This window comes from Chroicocephalus ridibundus, chromosome 11 (genome assembly GCF_963924245.1).
Source record: "Chroicocephalus ridibundus chromosome 11, bChrRid1.1, whole genome shotgun sequence".
NCBI lineage: Eukaryota > Metazoa > Chordata > Aves > Charadriiformes > Laridae > Chroicocephalus > Chroicocephalus ridibundus.
In genome coordinates, this window is record NC_086294.1 from 566,917 (window position 1) to 583,823 (window position 16,907).

The following is a 16,907-nucleotide window of genomic DNA, read 5'->3' on the forward strand; positions in this document are numbered from 1 at the left end:
TGAACAACTGCATGCAGTCACTCCTGCAGTGGAACCTGACAAGAGTCCTGGCCCCGCTGTTTCAGGTTCGGTATCATCCAACCCTATGTTCTATTCCAACCCAAATGCTAAAACCGAGGCCGCCCTGAACTCTACAAACAGGTGGAAACAACATTCCTGTGTCTTACAGAGGACAAGCAATGCAATGTCTGTAACGCTCCCAACACCTAACATCCTAGAAAAGCTGAAGAAAAGTGGAAAAAAATCATCATCAACATTTTAAAGAGCACTTGGAAAAAACAGGATATCCTCATTACATTCGTATTCTCTAACTGACATTTGTAAACTATGTCTCAGTCAGTTTGAGATGATCCAAAGTGTAATGGTTGGAGACAGAATTCTATCCAGTGCATGATCTTAATGACTTACCTACAGGACTAGTCGAAACCCGTTGGGAAGGTGGCCTGAAACCAGGAGCCTTGGAATTGTCAGGATGCACGTTTTCCACGTGTCCTAGCACAGAGTTATTCAGAAAGGTAGACTGAACAGTGAAAGATGGGTCAGCGGCTGCTCGGGTAGAGAGTGGACAGTCTCCCCATCCTTGGTTAGCTGGCACCTGGTTGCTATCAAAAAGACTACTAAAGTGATTGAAGAGCGTTGCTGGCCCAAAGGTAGGAGGCAATGATTTGCTTGCTGGGTTAATGTGCATCTGAGAACCGTTCATAACGTTCATGGCTGACGAAAGCTGCACTGCAGCAGGTGGACCTTGGGAAGGTGTTAAAGGAACTTGATTCGTAACAAAAATGGACTGAGGATCTTGATGGAGGTTTGCATTTGGTACCACTGAATAGAAAGAACCTCTGGACTGCATCCTGTGAGTGACTCGAGGTGCTGGTACAGCTACTTGAGGTAAGTTACTGTTGTCCTGATTATCTGCAACAACCGACCTGGGTGATGCTAAGCTTAAAGGAGCAGTTTCTGAGCTGGATGAAAAAGGCATTGACATGGAAGGATTGATCTCTGACATCCTGGATGGCAGTACTTCATCTTGGACATTATTTAGCGGTGCAGGGCTGCTTGACGGGCGAGTTTCGGTGACTCCCGAGTTGCTGCTAGCCGTCATACTGCAACTACTTGCAACCGAAGATGGCGCGCCTGCGCTTGCAGCGGGCTGGTCTGCTGTTGACACCTTCTCTTTGGGTGCTGAGACAGCTGAGAAGGAGTCCGCTTTAAGTGCGGAATGCTGTGTTTGTGGAGCATTAGATGGCAGAAACGCTGTGGGCACTTGCCCGTTGTTGTGGGGGGCAGAGGAAGCTGAAGGCAGAGTGCTACAGGTGCTCGTCACAGTTGAGATTGCCGTTGCTGCAGCACTCGTCTTGGGAACGCAGGCGAACAGCTGCTTTCTGACCGAAGAGGGAGTCCGACTGGTGGTTGCACACAGCGGTTGGGTGGAAGCAGCTACAGAAGAGACAGTAATGGGACAAGTAGAAGTAGCTAATCCAGGAGACTCCGTCTGTAAAATATTTCCATTCTGACTACCTACACGACTCGAACTATTATGCTTTGGAGAGCTGTTTGTGCTGCCAGGGTTAACTGGTCTCACTGGGAATGGTCCCCAAGTGTTCGGTGAAGGTGAAAAAGTTCCTCCAAATTGGGCCATAGGTAAGCGAGGGTGCCGGATCTGTTGCATAGTTTGGGCAGCCAGCAAGGCAAAATGAGGGTGAGAATAAGCTAGAGGAAGAGACACCGGAAAAGACGAGCGGACATTCGCTGGGACATTCTTGTTTAATTTGTTAGTAGGCTGGAAAGTAGATAGTGTTGATGACTGCGATGTGACTAGGGGCGGTGCTCCGAGAGGAAAGGAGTTCTTGTTTGAAGCAGTCGCAGTGCTGACTCCAGATGAGAAGTTTGAATGGATTGATTTGGTGCTCGAAGTAGGTGTTCTTATATGAGTTTTAGGAATCAAGTCTTCCAGTTCCTTGGCAGGATCTTGAATAAGGGCATTGATGAGTTGCACTGCGTATCGCGTTGACTCGGTACCACCCCTAGATTAAATACAAACATATTTATCTTTTGCGAAAGGAAACCCAACTTTGTGCAACATTCCGTAGCCTCAATTTTATACTGATCTGCAAGTCTATTGCGTATTTACTCCAATTATTTATTTCCTGACTTTTGCATATCTTAAGGACTGTCTTTGAAGAAGTAGAGCTTCAGCCTATCTTGGCAGCAGTAATTTATGTTCCATTCTAGTAACAAGATGCTAAACATGTCCCGTCTTAAAAAGCAAACAAACTTCTTAATAAATGACATTGTGGACTAACCCAAGACTTTAATTTCTAGATACTGTACCTTATAGTGATCATTCTCTCTCCATTCTTATCTTTTTGCTTATCAACGTCAATGTGGGCACCAGTGACATCCTGGATTGCTGTGATGTTGCACCCACCTCTTCCCATTATTCTAGATACAACAGAAGCTGGGACAGACAACTTCTTTGACCTATATCACAAAGATCACAAAACCATGAAATGTATTCAAACTTTACAGGCATACAAAAATCCCTTGCTGTCTGATCGGTGGCTGAAGCAATATTCCTAAGTTTCAGGGCAGCAAGTGGTTTTCTGCTGATATTTTCTTCACCCATCGGAGCCTCTCCAAAACTTCTCCACTCAAAATTACCTGTCATCCTCAGCACCTGAGGAGGATTCTCCAGAAGCATTTATTCACCACTGTTGTAACACAGACGTACGTGCCTCACACTGCTTCAGAAACACTTTTGGATTTTATCTTATCTTACCTTCAAAGCGAGACAAACCCTTAGCTTATCAACCTAAATTTACATCAATAGCGCTGCTTCAAGTATAAAAGCCCATGACCTATCGTCTACAGCAAGGGTTTATAGCAAGGAGAAGATGGTTTTCCAACGTCTTCTCAGTGATCCGCTCTGGAACACCACTTACATTCACAGCCCTTTCTCAGACCTTGAGATCTAATTGGTGGCACTACACCACGGTGGATGGCAGATGGTTAAACTGTGCCGTTCTGTGCTTTAAGGAGCCGCTGGAAGCCACCGTGAAGGCAGCACAGATTTTCACAAGCAGGCTCACTGTCAGGCCACAACACTGTCACCCATGTGTTTAGCAAATTAAGTCAGTTTAGGATTTTCCTAGTTCACATGGTATCAGTGGGTCGGTGCAGGCACACAGTACTGAGAACTCTTTGAACACGAGCTATGATTGCATCCAGACCCCAGCCAAGGTCTCTCTGCGCCACCACTGTTCCTAGACTTTAAAGGCTGGACCTCTGGAGCCCGTACACCACTTTCAAGCTTGCCAGCGATGTGCAATAGTTCAACACTGAACAATCAGAGGGTGTTCAAAGTGGTTTCCGAAACCACTGTGCTCACAGTGCAGGCATCTCTGAACGCTGTACGGATCACCACCGCCCCCTGAAGAGGCTGCCAGCTTCACCTAGCTATTCCGCTCTTGGAAACTCTTAAGTAACTTGGATCCTCAAGAAATTGTTTCTCACTTAATAGGACTTAAAGGAAACCCATTTTATTTTAAACACATCCAAATACAGGGGAATGTTCTACAGTATCCCTTCATCATGCCAAGGTGTTTTTTCTTTCCCCCTTTTTTGCCAGGAGAGCATGCTACAACCCTCCCTGTCCCCAGAAACCAGCTCCTCAGAACACACACCCATATCTCCTCCCAGTGCTGTTTCATGCTTTGGACTTTCTTCCTAACTTTCAAGATAAGCCCACATTAGGCACAGGGCTCCCAACCATACCTTGGTCTGTTTCTACCTCAGTCCACTAGGAACCCCACACCACCACCCACGGAGACATTCCTTCTCCAGGAGAGGTCACCTCAGTGCCCAGGTCCATGCCCACTCATCACCCACTGCTGCTTCCCTCCCCACCCGCCAAGCTTGATGTTTTTTACCTTGAGAAGCACCCAAAGCAGTACCTTTTTGCTCCGGAACAGCAGCGTCCTCCTCTCTGCAGCTGGAATTGCTCAATCGGTGTTGGCTGCAGATTGTTGGTAGGGGGAGGGTCTTTCAAAACTCTGCCTACTTGCCTGTCAAGTGCAGAAGGGATGTTTTTCATTGGGCACTGCTTTGATACTCATCCCTTCCAGCCAGGGGTTAATCACAGGGAGAGGGGAGAAGAATTCTTGTTGAGACCACGAGAGACTTTATGAGAGGAAGGCATGCAGCTCCCGGGCATTTTGCATATACATCTAAGGTCGCCAAAAAGCTCTTTGGCAGGACACATGCTTCGACTGCTCAGGGCGTAGCAAACACCAGCGCAGAACACTGTATGGATGCATTCTTTATGACACAAGACGTGATTCCTCGGGGATGAGGAAAGGTCAGGTTTTGGATGCCGTCTCTAGAACCCTACCATCTCCAGCAGAAGAGCAGGCAATACCCAACCAAGCGGTTGAGTTGAGCCTACAAGACTCAAGAGACCCAGGAGGAGCGAGAGAGCAGCTCCAGGGCCCGTGGTGGGGTCTGTGTGCAGCCCTGGCAGAGTCAGCTGCCGGTTTCATGGTTTCATGCCTGCGTAACTCACCAAGCGGTGGGCAGTCTGCAACCGTACATTTAGCAAGGCCATGTCACAGTGGAGAACCCCATTTGCAAACCCAACAAAAGCCAGAGGCTGAACCAAATCTCCACAGGTTCAAAATGCTGAAATTTTCAGATCAAACTGCCTTTTTAACCTTTATTAAGAACAGTCTGTGGCTTCCACTAATCTGAATGTGTTAAATCCTCCATACAATTACGTTCTTTGCACATAGCCTAACATTCTCTAAAATGAGCATTTGGTCACTACTATTGCAGAACACAAAAGCAGGAGGGCATCATAAGCGCAGCCAAAGCGTCTGACACTTGTATGTTCATGTGTATTCCTTTTTGATAAAAAAGGAAGAAAAAAAAAAAAAAGAAAGCCAGATGATCATTTCTTGTTACAAGTAGTAGACTTGAGGTTATGGAAAAGATATGGGATGTTAATGGCCATATAATATAAACCAGTATATTTTCAAAGGGAAAGTTTGCTTTACAGAAAATCGTTAAATTTAATTGCACCTCTAGCGCTGGCTTTTTTCCATGGAATCAGCGATCAAGGTCACTGCCCAAAGCAAAAGGAAATTTAGCCTTGAAGCGATCACCCACCTCTCCTCTCCTCACATCCATCCTGCCTTCAGTTCGTGTGCAAGCGATCATCTGCTGTAGGGGCTTTGCACTGCCATCTGCCCCCTCCCCCTTTTACCTTATCCCCCCATCCTTTACTCCACTGAAGTCCCAGGTAAATAAAACCCTTGTGCCAAATGAAATGTTCATGCCATATTGATGTCAAGTTAGGAGGAGGCACTACAAATTAGGACTGCGATTTGTTTTCACAGAAATGCAAGAGTAAGTGTGTGGGACGGTAGATTTTTTTTTTTTTTTTACAAATTCATTATACAGCTAAGTAATTAAATAAGCTTGCCAGACATTCTATATTTGAGAATAATTTACAAGCTAAAAAGCTCACAGACAGTTTTTAAACACAGAATTAAAGTCTTTACCTTCTAACCACTTCTTTCCAGCCTTCTTCTCTTTTCTGGCCTCTTTTTGGACTAGTCAGATTCAGCTTTACGTTTGGAGAGGTCAGAGGCAGGGAAACAGGCTTGTAAGTACTTGACAAAGAATTTGAATGACCTTCACTGTCAAGTCTAGGAACAAAAACGTGCCCATTACAAATTACAGAATGAAACGCCAGCATTACAGTATACATTTCTGCAGCTTAAAACTACTAGCATGAACCGTTTTCATTCTTATTTTCTACCTGGAACAACAGCTGGGTGACTTCATCGGAAGTTTTTATACCTTTTTGTCCACAACCTATACCCTTCCTCCAAAAAGCAGAGTGTTGAACTGAAGGAAGTGACACCAGAAGCACTAAGGACATGCGATTAGAACAGGTTATAACAGGCAGTACATAGCCCTCAGGCACATCCCGATTCCCTGTCTATACTGTGCTCTCCTTTTCAAATGCTTTTTGAGGGGAGGTACTTTGGTAACAATGTCTTCCCCCTACTAAGTACCTGAAAACGTCTGTTTTTCAGCTCTTATTGTTACAGATTCCCCGGGAAGTGCTTCTACCCCTTACCCCACATTTTATGAACGGGTAACAGAAGCAGAAATATTTGAGCATATTGATGTATTTAAGTCCCAGTGACATCAATGTGGAAGCAGGTGCCCAAATATCATTACCTGCACTAATACAGCTGTAGCAATGGCCTAGTGATACAAACCAGGCAAAGACTGGGTAAGAGAGAAAAACAGAACGAAAGAGAACAGGCAGTCTCCAGTTCCGCTAACTGACCTACGTGGAGACGAAAGAAAAAGCAGCGCTGGGAGCTCACAAGTTCCTCTGCAGCACTGAAACACAGGCAGCAGTCTTCAGAAGTCACTGAAAAACTAGTCGTATGGAAGTACCTAGCTGGGAAACGTACGGAGGACCTCGTGCTTCAGCTACCCTGCTAGCGATCACTCCTCCTCTTTACTACATGCACGTTCTCACTCACCCATCGTATTCCCCATTCTTTAGGGCATTTTATGTTCATTGTGTCTTCTTGCAGGCAAACTGTTCGTTTATATTACACTTTATAGGAACTTCAGAAATCTCTCCACATTTGAGTAACCCAAGCATACCGATTATATGAAAATCAACATTTAGACAATATGCCTTTTAAAACAGCAGCATTTTCTCTCTTTACCTAAGTTCTAGCTCCCTGATAATACACCTGCCCAAGGCATTTGTGAGTTCTACGGAGAACTTTATTGTCCTCATATAACTCTAAGATTGAGGCAAAGAGAACAAGAAAATGCTTATTAAAGAAAAGAACAAAGTCCGTTGTGAAATACTGATTCCAGAGTAGACTTTAAAAGCTTTTTTCTGCTTTGTCTGAAAACGTCTAGATGTGTTTTCAGAAAAGCATTGTTACAAAGTCTGAGTTTAGGTTTCAACCTTAAACCTTGCCATCAGCACGCCTATGACTAAAGAGAAGAGGAATTCAGAGAGAGCAAATTTAGAAATGATTTCCTGACAAAGTCCGCCTGGTGCAAGAGCCAAAGAGCACCTGCAGAAGTTAATAAAATATACTATCCCCCTTTTGATATTGATAAACCGTCTTGTTTCTTAGGTGTACTTTGCCTAACAGGAGCACCGCTTTAACAAGGAGTCAGAAGGATGCGTCTAGTTAGTCCTGCTGTAGTGCACTGCACAGGATTCCAAGTCTTTTGTAGGAGACCTTGGATAAAAGGTCCAAGAGAGAAACAATTTATGTTCATGACACAGAATTTAAGACAAAATCCGATTTCTAACATTACTAGTGGTAATCCAAAACACACACCCCCAACCATAAGGGCTGACAAAGCCACTCGTTCTGCACCTAAATTTAACCTGGGGAAAGAAAGAAAAAAAAAAAAAAAAAGAAATCCCGACTCTCTCCCTAGTCCCAGACAAGTGCCTCAATCAGGCCGGCAACAGCCCTCTCGCTTCCTGCCCTTTTTGATCCCATAATGTCTGCCTTCTTATTGAAGCTGGGTTATCAGTCAGCCAGGTGTCCTGTCGATCAATACCCGTACCCTCTCTCCTCCCTTAATGTGGGAAAAGAAAAAAAAAAAAAAAAAAAAGAAAAGAAAACCATGGAGGACCAAACTCATACTACTTACATGTAAAAAGAAGCAAAAATTACAGATTTGGATGGGATCTAAGCTTTTTGATTCAGACCAATGACCTATTCAGAAACTGGCATTACAAAAGTTTGTAATTACAAAAGCTCATTCCGTGGCAACTCAACGATCTTCCAAACCATTCACATGGCCCCCGTACATTCACCCAGTTCTTTTGACTCTCACCTCTGGCTCGACAAAGTTAAATCAAACTGCCCATCAACCTGGCAGGTGAAATGGTCAGAGTCATCAACTTCTTCCCTCCTTAAAACAAAGAGATTGCAATTCAAATAAGTTAATGATGAAACCACAAAACAATCAAAAGGTAATGAAACCACTTCTGTAAATAGATTATAAGTAAAGCTGGCACTTCCTTTTAAATTCCCAGCGTATTCACTTTAAAATCCATGCTAACGAAGTTGACAATGCAAGATGAACGCTTAAATAGAGCGGAGAAAAAACCAGTCTGTTTTGCTACAGCAGTATTAAAAACTAGCCAGCAAACGCCCCCCAAAAATAATCTCATCTTTACCATTTTAAAGAGGTTGCGTTCAACAAACTTTGCAATATAATTTAATAGCTACGCAAATAAAGCAAACTCCAGTCTCTCAAGACTTTGGGAACGTACCAGCTTAAGCTACAGAAAATTTACGTTGGCATAGGTAAAACCCTGTGAAACAAGAGGGCCGCAACACGGCAGTCTCACCTAGTTGGTGGTTTTGAAGCCGAGGTGCTCGTTTTTTCTTCCTGAGAGGGGATAAGCAACGAGGCATAGCGCCGCTCAGAGGAATTTGTATCCATGGTGAAGTTCAGCTCTTGGCTTTTACCTCCACTGCTACTTTCGCTATTGCAATCTGTGCTGTCCAAGTTATCTGAATCACTATTCCCACTTGCACCACCACCTCTTGGCTCTCCATTTATTTTATTTTTATCTGCTTTTTGCTGCGCTAGAGATATATGCTGATCTGGCAAAATTATCTGCATATTCTGAGGAGTCTCTTTCGTTTTATTTTTTTTATTTTTTCTATTTGTGCTGGGGGTAGTCACCACATTAGCTCTCTTCTTCCCAAAGGCATTTGTGAAAGTAGTTGAAGTTGCAGAAATTCCAATTGTGGTTGTAGTAGTTGCACTAGGAGGCTCTATCGGAACTTCTTGCTCCACTGAAAGAAAAACAGTTGATATACGATCAAAACCCACCGAATATAGAAAGCGGTGCCCCGACTGAAGACACTATGAAGTTATTCTCCTCGCTGAGCCGTCAGCCTATTTGCACTGCATTCAGCTGTAAATCCTCCAAGAGTGAAAGACTTTTGGGAGCAAAGAAGGGGGCGGGAAAAAAAAAAAGCACTGAGCAAAGGAGTTCTGCCAGGAATTCTGAGTGCACGGGGAAGAACCAGGGCAGAAGCTATGCATCAGTATCACAGTACAAACAGATTTCCTTACCTAGATGGTTAAAAAAGGCACCCCCACAACTGCATCGTTCATAGAAACGCTTGTTCTTTACCTTCATCATCATTTTCTTCTTCATCATCATCTTCTTGCAGTTCCAGAGTTTCTTTAGGCTTGTTTTCTTCATCTTCTTCTTGTTTTCTTTTTTGTTCTTCTTTTTTCTTCTTTCTCTTTTCCTTTCTTTTCTCCCTTTTAGCTGCAAGAGCTTGTTTTCTGCTCTCCTCTCTTGACTATGTAGGAGAAAAGGATCCACATTGAAACATTTTCACACAAATCAAACTATACTTATAATTCAGATCTTCCCTAGAAATTCTGGGGGGAGGGAGAAAGGAGGGAGAATGATGAACTAGAAAGATTTTGTCACGTACTGAATCATTATGCAGAAACTGGGCAGACCCTAGGGAACAACAGGACTAGTTGGTCCCAAAACTTTTGAGGAATGACAACAAAGTAACAACCAAAACAAGGATGTTATAAAAAAATATAACTTTAATGGAAAACCAGCAAAATCTCTCGTCATCTCAGTCCTTTCTCAAAAAACATTTCATAACCTCATTAAAGTAAAGAGAGCTACTACCTAAGGTAACCATTGCCACGTCCAAGCCGTCCTACAAAGGACAATGGAGTGGCTGAAGCAGAAGCCAGTCGGAATTTGCCCCCCTCAGTATGTGCTTCACTTTTTGTGTATTAGAGGAAGGAAAGCACATACGGTCACAGCACGAGGAACTACCTACTGCCCAAGAAGCACCAAGAGAAAACACAGCCTGTAGATTAACACACAGTTCAAACCGTTACACTACACAACAATTCTCTACTCACTTTTTCCAGGTCTAGCTCCTTCAGCAATATAGTTGCATTCTTATTTGCTTCTGCAGCCTGCTGGTCTTTAGCTTTCACAATCGTCTCCACACACTGGTGACACTTTTTCAACAAGTCCTGGAATACAAAACTTGTCTTACTACCTCCGCAATAAACTAAAATTGAGGCGTGAGACCTGCTCTAACAACGTGAGATCAGCTTCCCTGTATTCACAAACATACAAACTATTTCCACAGAGTTGGACTCCAAACACCGATTTAAGTTCTGTATAGAAAAGGAGACTTGCACAAACCCCGAAATCAAACATACATGAGCAAACACGTACATTCAGTTTTTGAATACTTAATAATTTCTCGTGCATATTTTCGCTGAAAATAAGGGGCAGGGTTTTTTCCCCCCAAAGTGAAACTCACCTTGTCAGTTATCGTTGCTATGTATCGCATGCATTCAATGTCCGAAGGAAACTGGTTAACTTCCTTCACCAGGAACTGAACTACTTTCACATGCCCCTAGAACAGCAAAGAAAATTCTAATCTCTTGTATACAATTACCAACGTTTGCCATCAAAATACAAATTTGATATCTCTCAGTCCAATGCAAAAGGCTAAAAATGAGCAAGGACATTTCTGGTAGCCTGCTGTCGGAGAAGAAAGGCAGTTACTGTTTACTCAGTGTTGACAGCTTGTCTGCTGTTCCACGTCATGGTGGCAAAGACAAGCTCTCCCACAAGTAATTTTTTATTTTAAAATACCAGGACCAAACCAGGCCCAAGGGCAGAGGCAGCTGTTAGTGTTTTTAGTTACAGCCAAGAGGACCCTCTTTAGCCCCATCTGTCACCCCAGCCCGCTCTCCCGCCTCTCACCACGGAGCTAACTTCAATTGTTCAATTACGAGGTACGTCTGATGCGGGCACTGAGCCACCCGAGTATTATCCTGGCAAACGCATTCCTCTGCTGCTGGATCCACTCACTGACAAGGTACACTGTGCAACCACACAGAAAGCGTCCAACTGTTGTCTCGGAAGTTATTTGAAAGCCAGGGAGGGGCAGCAGCGGCATGCTCAGTATTGCTCTTTGTCAAAAAAGCTGTACGCTTATTTGATATTTTGTTAAAGGCAAAGCAGCTCCAGTGATTCCTCTGCCATAGCTATGCTACTTGCATACAACAACATCACTGATGAGACCGTCACAAAGCAACATTCTTCCTGCCAAGAAGAAAAGGCGATGACAAAAAAAGCCAACCACAAAGTGTCCCACTCAACAACAAATTAAGAGCGGAAGAAGAGAAGCACAAAGGAATCGGGGCAGCTTATTACAGACCGGCATTTTGTTCATCTCAAAAAGCAGGACTGACACAAGCAGTATCATCTGCAGAAATTTAGAGGGGATTACAGTAATCTCGAGACGGTGAAATCTCAAGCAGTGAAAGTTTCTGAACAGTGCATAACTGAAAATAATAAAGTTAACGTGGTTTATGCAACCAAGTTTTTCACCTCTCAAAAATGACATCTGTGTGAAGTACACAGATTATGATTAAAGCATGCATTTTATCAAAATGGTCATTTTGCTGTGTTATATTTGATTCTTCCAAAAGCAATCATGCAGATTTAAGACCAAATTAGAAACTGTGTTTTGAAAACATTTAGCACTGAAACGTAAAATTAAGTTTGTCTCCTACCTTGCGAAATGCTGACATGAGAGGTGTAATTTTCCGATTATCTGCAGCATCCACATCTGCTCCCGCTTGCACAAGCAACTGAACCACGTCGTAGTGACCACCGTTAGCTGCCAGCCACAGAGGTGTGTTTCCTTTCTTGTTACGAACATCAATATGCGCTCCTCTGGAAAAGCACAAGTGCAATCGAGTGAAGCAAGGGACAAGTAAAGGTGGAAGTCAGGAAGTGAGATCACAAAAGATCAGAGTACAATTGAATATATAACTTTAATTACTGAAATCTAGTGGCTACACGGAGAAATTCTGTCCCTGAAATCTGATGTGTAAGTTGCAATGTAGTGACACAGGGATTATTTAAACCTCCCTTACAGAAAAAACCCCCCACCTAGCGTAGCCTACTGCACCGCAGCTATGCGACGAGCAACCACCGGTCCTTTAAATTCTCATTACCCGCAGCACAAAGCAGCCCCATGAGATTTTAGCAGTGCACAGGGTTATGCCTGAAGAGCTCAAGAGCTACTTCCAGGCTTTGCCCCCCCGAGTGACAGTGGGGAAATGCTCATGTCCCAAGCCAGACACTCTTTGCTTACCTCTGGTCCCAGCTGCCTGCTTAGCTTAATTGACACTGGAGCAGCAGGATACTCCAGGATAACCCTGGGGAGCAGGGAACGGATATAACGTCCTACTTCCAAAGCGCCCCATTCCCCTTGCTCTCAGATGCACGATGCAATGTAAACAAGGGCACCCTTGCCACAGAGGACTACAGCTACAGAACAAACACGCCGCTAACGAGAAGAAATGCTTTACCGATTAATCAGGAGCTCACAGAACTTGTAGTGACCCTTATCTGCTGCAATTGTTAAAGCTGTATCTCTTGAGGAAGGCACAGGTGGAGCATTAACATCTGCTCCTTTATCAAGGAGAACCCTTCCAACCTCTGCATACCCTCCTGAAGCAGCTTCCATCAGAGGCGTGAGACCAGTCTGTGCAAAGAGAATGAGTTACTCGGTGTGAAATTTGTACAATATACTTCAGATGAGACATAAACGAGTTCTACATAGGGAGATCAGATTTGTTATTTAGCTGCTTATATTTAGTTTAGGACCCTAACTTCAAGCAGTCTCTTTCTCAAAAAAACCCCACAAACCAACAAACCAAACAAAACAAAACCAAAACCCAAATACTCTTGGGCTTTGATTTATATAAACCCAGACAAACTGTTGACTAAGTACCACCAGATACCTGTCTCAACAGCAAAACCAAAGTTTACAACAGGATCTCTAAAACAGAGATTAGAACGGATCCAAATGAAGACGCAAGTGTTTCCATGAAAATACTCTTTATAGAAATGAAAAATGAAACTGTCTTTATAGCTTTTCTCTAGCCTCCCTTAGCGCTGAGACTGATCTGGCCCAACTTAGTTGCCAGGCTAAACTGTTAAATAAACTTATACCAGCTGCTAACATGCCCGACTGACCATTTGAGAGCTGGCTTTTATCCATATCCCCTTTTCTCCAGCCACAGTCATTCCAGAAGCAGGCGGGGTAGACAGACACAGCAATTATTTCAGCAGCCTTAGGAGTTACCAAAAATTCCTTTGTGCTGGGGAAATCAGTCTGGCTGTCTACACAAGCTTTAAGCTTGCTTTATGGCAGGAGACACAAAGCTGTCCCAGAGTACCAAAGGATGGGACCTGTGGAGCATTTCAGAGGCACAGAAAGTCATAGTACTGAAGCCATGGGTTTTACAGCAACGTAAAAGCTTTACAAAGTTTGATCGTACTACTACTGTTGCAGACAAGAAATCTGTTCTGAGAATCACCGTAAACGCTATTCTCTGCCTGCCTAGACTTAATTCATACGTAAGAATACGTATATCTGTTCTGTTAGTGAGTATCACGTCAAGCTTAAACCTGAAAAGTTTCTCAGTACGGCAGAACAAGAGTCAATCCGAGTCTCATTAGTAACTCAGAAGGACCAGTCAGGACCTAATGCAAAAAATTTATTATCATTGATGTTTTGTTTTTTTATTTTAATAAAAAACAAACTTATTTCAGAACATTTATTAAGTGCTCTGAACCCAGAGAGTCTCCAAGTAACAGGAAAATCTGAAGACACTTGATGACTCAGCGAAACCACCCGTTAGAAGTAACTCCCAAGGAAAGGCGATTCACACCCTTACCTTTGCCCTGTGCTCGACATTGGCCTTCCTGTCCAAAAGCAGACTGACCACCTCCGCTCGGCCCTGGAAACAGGCCAGGGTGAGGGCCGTATTCCGGTTGGTCTCAATTTGGGCATTAATATCAGAACCCATGTCAAGCAACAGTTTCACAGCAGGTACATGGCCATTCATAGCAGCCAGCATCAGAGGAGAAATACCCAGCTTACTGCCGGTCCTAAAGGGAAAGAAACAAACTGCAGTTCCCAGAACCAGAGGAATGCTCTGGGAAATTTAAGCGTATCTAAGAGGAACAAAATGTTTTGTTGTAAGCCGGGAAGGGACATATAACACATACAAATATAGACACTGACCTAAAATACTAGCATTTTTTAATCGATTAGGAGAAACCGTCAGAGTAACTACATGCAATAGACAATTGCAATTTATAAACAAGGAAAATACATTTCAGCTCTTAGATATTCAGATGGCTGAAGAAGTATGAAGGCTAAAAATCACGGCTGCATCTGATTCATTCAGAAAAAACATGCTTCTAGCACAGCTGCAGTTTTAACTTTCTCTAGTGATAAAAGACGAGGCTTAAGAGACACAGCTGTGTAAATTTGTTCCTTGTACCGAAAGAGACACCTTTACCTCGTGCCATCTTTAAACAACCGCGTAAAGCTGCCCTGAGTGCTCTGGCTGGTTTCTTTACCCGGTGCTACTGGAAATAGTTTGACTTCTAGATCCCAGAATGGTGGAAGAGAGAAAGGGAGGGAACAGGTTTGCAAAACATAACAATCCCTTAAAATTTAGGTATAAGGGAGATGAAGTTTGTAATAGTTAAATGCAATTTAAAAGCACTAAGACAACATGAGCACAAAACATGATATCCGTGTGGGAAGGCTGCAAGGATGTCTGAAAGCACCAGAGATTCCAACCTATGCCTCAGCACGTAGAACGGAGTATCCCTGCTACGCTGCAGTTAATCTGGTCTGTGTAGTACGTTACCTTGAATTAATTTCTGCCCCAGCATTGAGAAGAATCTTGATGATATTAACATAGCCACCAGATGCAGCGAGGCTTAATGGCGTATAATCAGACACATTCCTATGTTCCTTATTTGCTCCCCGGGCCAACAGCAAATCGACAACCTGGAAAGACAGTGTGCACATCAGAAGACATACTGTGGCCTTTGCTATTATCCAGGAAGCGAAAGAATGTTATCGCATGCTCAATCCTTCCAGTATGTTATCAGTTTCCATTGTCAACAGGTAAGATCCTACGGGAAAACCTCTATCCCCTTTTGCTTTACTTTTACATATGCGCTGTACAGACTTAGCAAGTGATGAACACATCAGCTAACACGCACGGGCTGCAGCAGCGCAGCACTTGTCTTCCAGAGAGATTATTTTACCTAAACAAAAATGCAAGGCTTTAAAGTGAAGCTCTTTTTGTGAATCTTAAATTTGCAAACAAGGGATCTATCCCACACCCATAACGTCTCACACTGTTCGAGAGTCTCTTTCAGAAACTCCCACAACCTTAATTCAAATGACAGTTGAGCCAAGTTTGACCATCTGTATTATATAGTCTTTCCAACAAAACAAACAGTAAAAAAAAAAAAATCAGACCAACTGATGTTAATGGAAGAAGCATGACAAAGTACTACTCTCCTTTATCAGCAGCTGCTTAAGAGAAATAAAAGGGGGGAAAATTAAAACATTTCTGGTGACGTACTACAGTGGGCCTCATTTTACTACTAACATAGGCTAGGTGATTTTCAAATAAGCCAGAAAAAAGGCTGCCTCAAGTTGCTAAGCCAGAAACATAAGAGGCAGATTCTGGCATAAGGACAAAAAGTGAAGAGGAGGAACAAAAGACTTAAGTAGTTCAGTAAGTAACACCATCACAGGCCACACTGATCTCTCCTTTTATTTGTGAGCAGCACTTTTACTGTTAAAGATCTGCAATTCAAATGTCAAAGTGGAAATTTTCCAATTTTGGCCAACTGTTTTAATCCTTATAAGTTCCAAAACTTACCACTCCCGTATCTGGCACAGAGCCCTTTGCCATCTCCATGCCATCTTCTAAGCTAGTAGGCCCCTGACTAAAGTAGGAAGGATTTATCAAATTTTATTTGGGGGCGAGAGAAAGCTGAGTGAAAACTGAAACATCCTGGAAAGACTAGAACAGAACTAGAGGACTAGCAGGTGCCCTGCATCGCATCTGCACTTACCAGCCCTGCACATTACCACTAAAACCGTGTACTGACAACACAGGATTCCAGTTTCTTTCTTTTTGCGCCTGCACCAGCTGTTTTAGTTTTGAGAGTGGGGAAGACGCATAAGAGAAGTGTTCAGTGAATAAAATTATCCATTAAACATCCCTACCTCCCTCACAAAAGTACTCATCTTGCAAGGACACATCAACAGAAGAATAGCCACAAGTTACAACAACCATTAGCTAACAGAACTGGGATAATCAATGGAGAAAATAATAAATTCCATTCCCTCTTTGAAAAGGAAAAAGACATAAATTACCTACACTTACACAGGTTAAAAGCTTTCCACGAAAAGGATGATTTATTATACCATCAACAAGAAAAAACACCGTCAAAAAACTATCTACAAAAGCCAATTCAAACCCATTGAGGACAAATATGTCTGTACCTCTTGACGCCCACCGGAGCACGCCAACGAAAGCGGAGTATCCTTTGTGCGCTCAGACTGTGCTTCTATATCCCCACCTTTGTCTAGTAGAATTTCCACTACGCCAACATGTCCGGCAGTTGCAGCCAGAATCAAAGGCGTAAAACCTAGTAACAAGAGATGACGTTAGAAGCAACCTCGAGAACCTCAAAAGTATTATTAAGGAGTAGAAATTCACAAAAGAGTTAATTCACAATGACTTCTACTGATCAGGCATGACTTCCTCAGACTGGGGGCTTCTTGGTATAGGCCACAATCTCAGACCCTTTCCTAGCCCCCTTCTGACCCTGACACATCTAGGCTCTGATTCCAGCCAAATATAATTAAAGGCTCTTTCTCGAAATCTAAACAGTACTTGCACTGGTCAGTTTGTATTCAGTTCCAAGC

The 16,907-nt window shown here is 43.2% G+C and overlaps 1 protein-coding gene across 15 annotated transcripts in view; it reads right to left on the reverse strand.

Annotated features, from left to right (window-relative positions):
• Positions 1 to 16,907, reverse strand: part of ANKHD1 (ankyrin repeat and KH domain containing 1) — a 123,078-nt gene that overhangs the window by 14,543 nt on the left and 91,628 nt on the right. For 14 of the 15 annotated variants that reach the window (XM_063349203.1, XM_063349207.1, XM_063349208.1 and 11 more), the window contains 14 exons: positions 16,482 to 16,627; positions 14,821 to 14,963; positions 13,834 to 14,047; positions 12,460 to 12,635; positions 11,656 to 11,818; positions 10,392 to 10,487; positions 9,979 to 10,095; positions 9,215 to 9,389; positions 8,417 to 8,870; positions 7,897 to 7,974; positions 5,559 to 5,705; positions 3,954 to 4,064; positions 2,332 to 2,481; positions 409 to 2,024 (listed from right to left, as the gene is read on the reverse strand). In XM_063349203.1, coding sequence (XP_063205273.1) covers positions 409 to 2,024; positions 2,332 to 2,481; positions 3,954 to 4,064; positions 5,559 to 5,705; positions 7,897 to 7,974; positions 8,417 to 8,870; positions 9,215 to 9,389; positions 9,979 to 10,095; positions 10,392 to 10,487; positions 11,656 to 11,818; positions 12,460 to 12,635; positions 13,834 to 14,047; positions 14,821 to 14,963; positions 16,482 to 16,627 — 3,786 coding nt within the window. Of the gene's footprint in view, positions 1 to 408; positions 2,025 to 2,331; positions 2,482 to 3,953; positions 4,065 to 5,558; positions 5,706 to 7,896; positions 7,975 to 8,416; positions 8,871 to 9,214; positions 9,390 to 9,978; positions 10,096 to 10,391; positions 10,488 to 11,655; positions 11,819 to 12,459; positions 12,636 to 13,154; positions 13,346 to 13,833; positions 14,048 to 14,820; positions 14,964 to 16,481; positions 16,628 to 16,907 lie in introns of those variants that run through there. The other variant, XM_063349215.1, reaches the window with a different exon arrangement.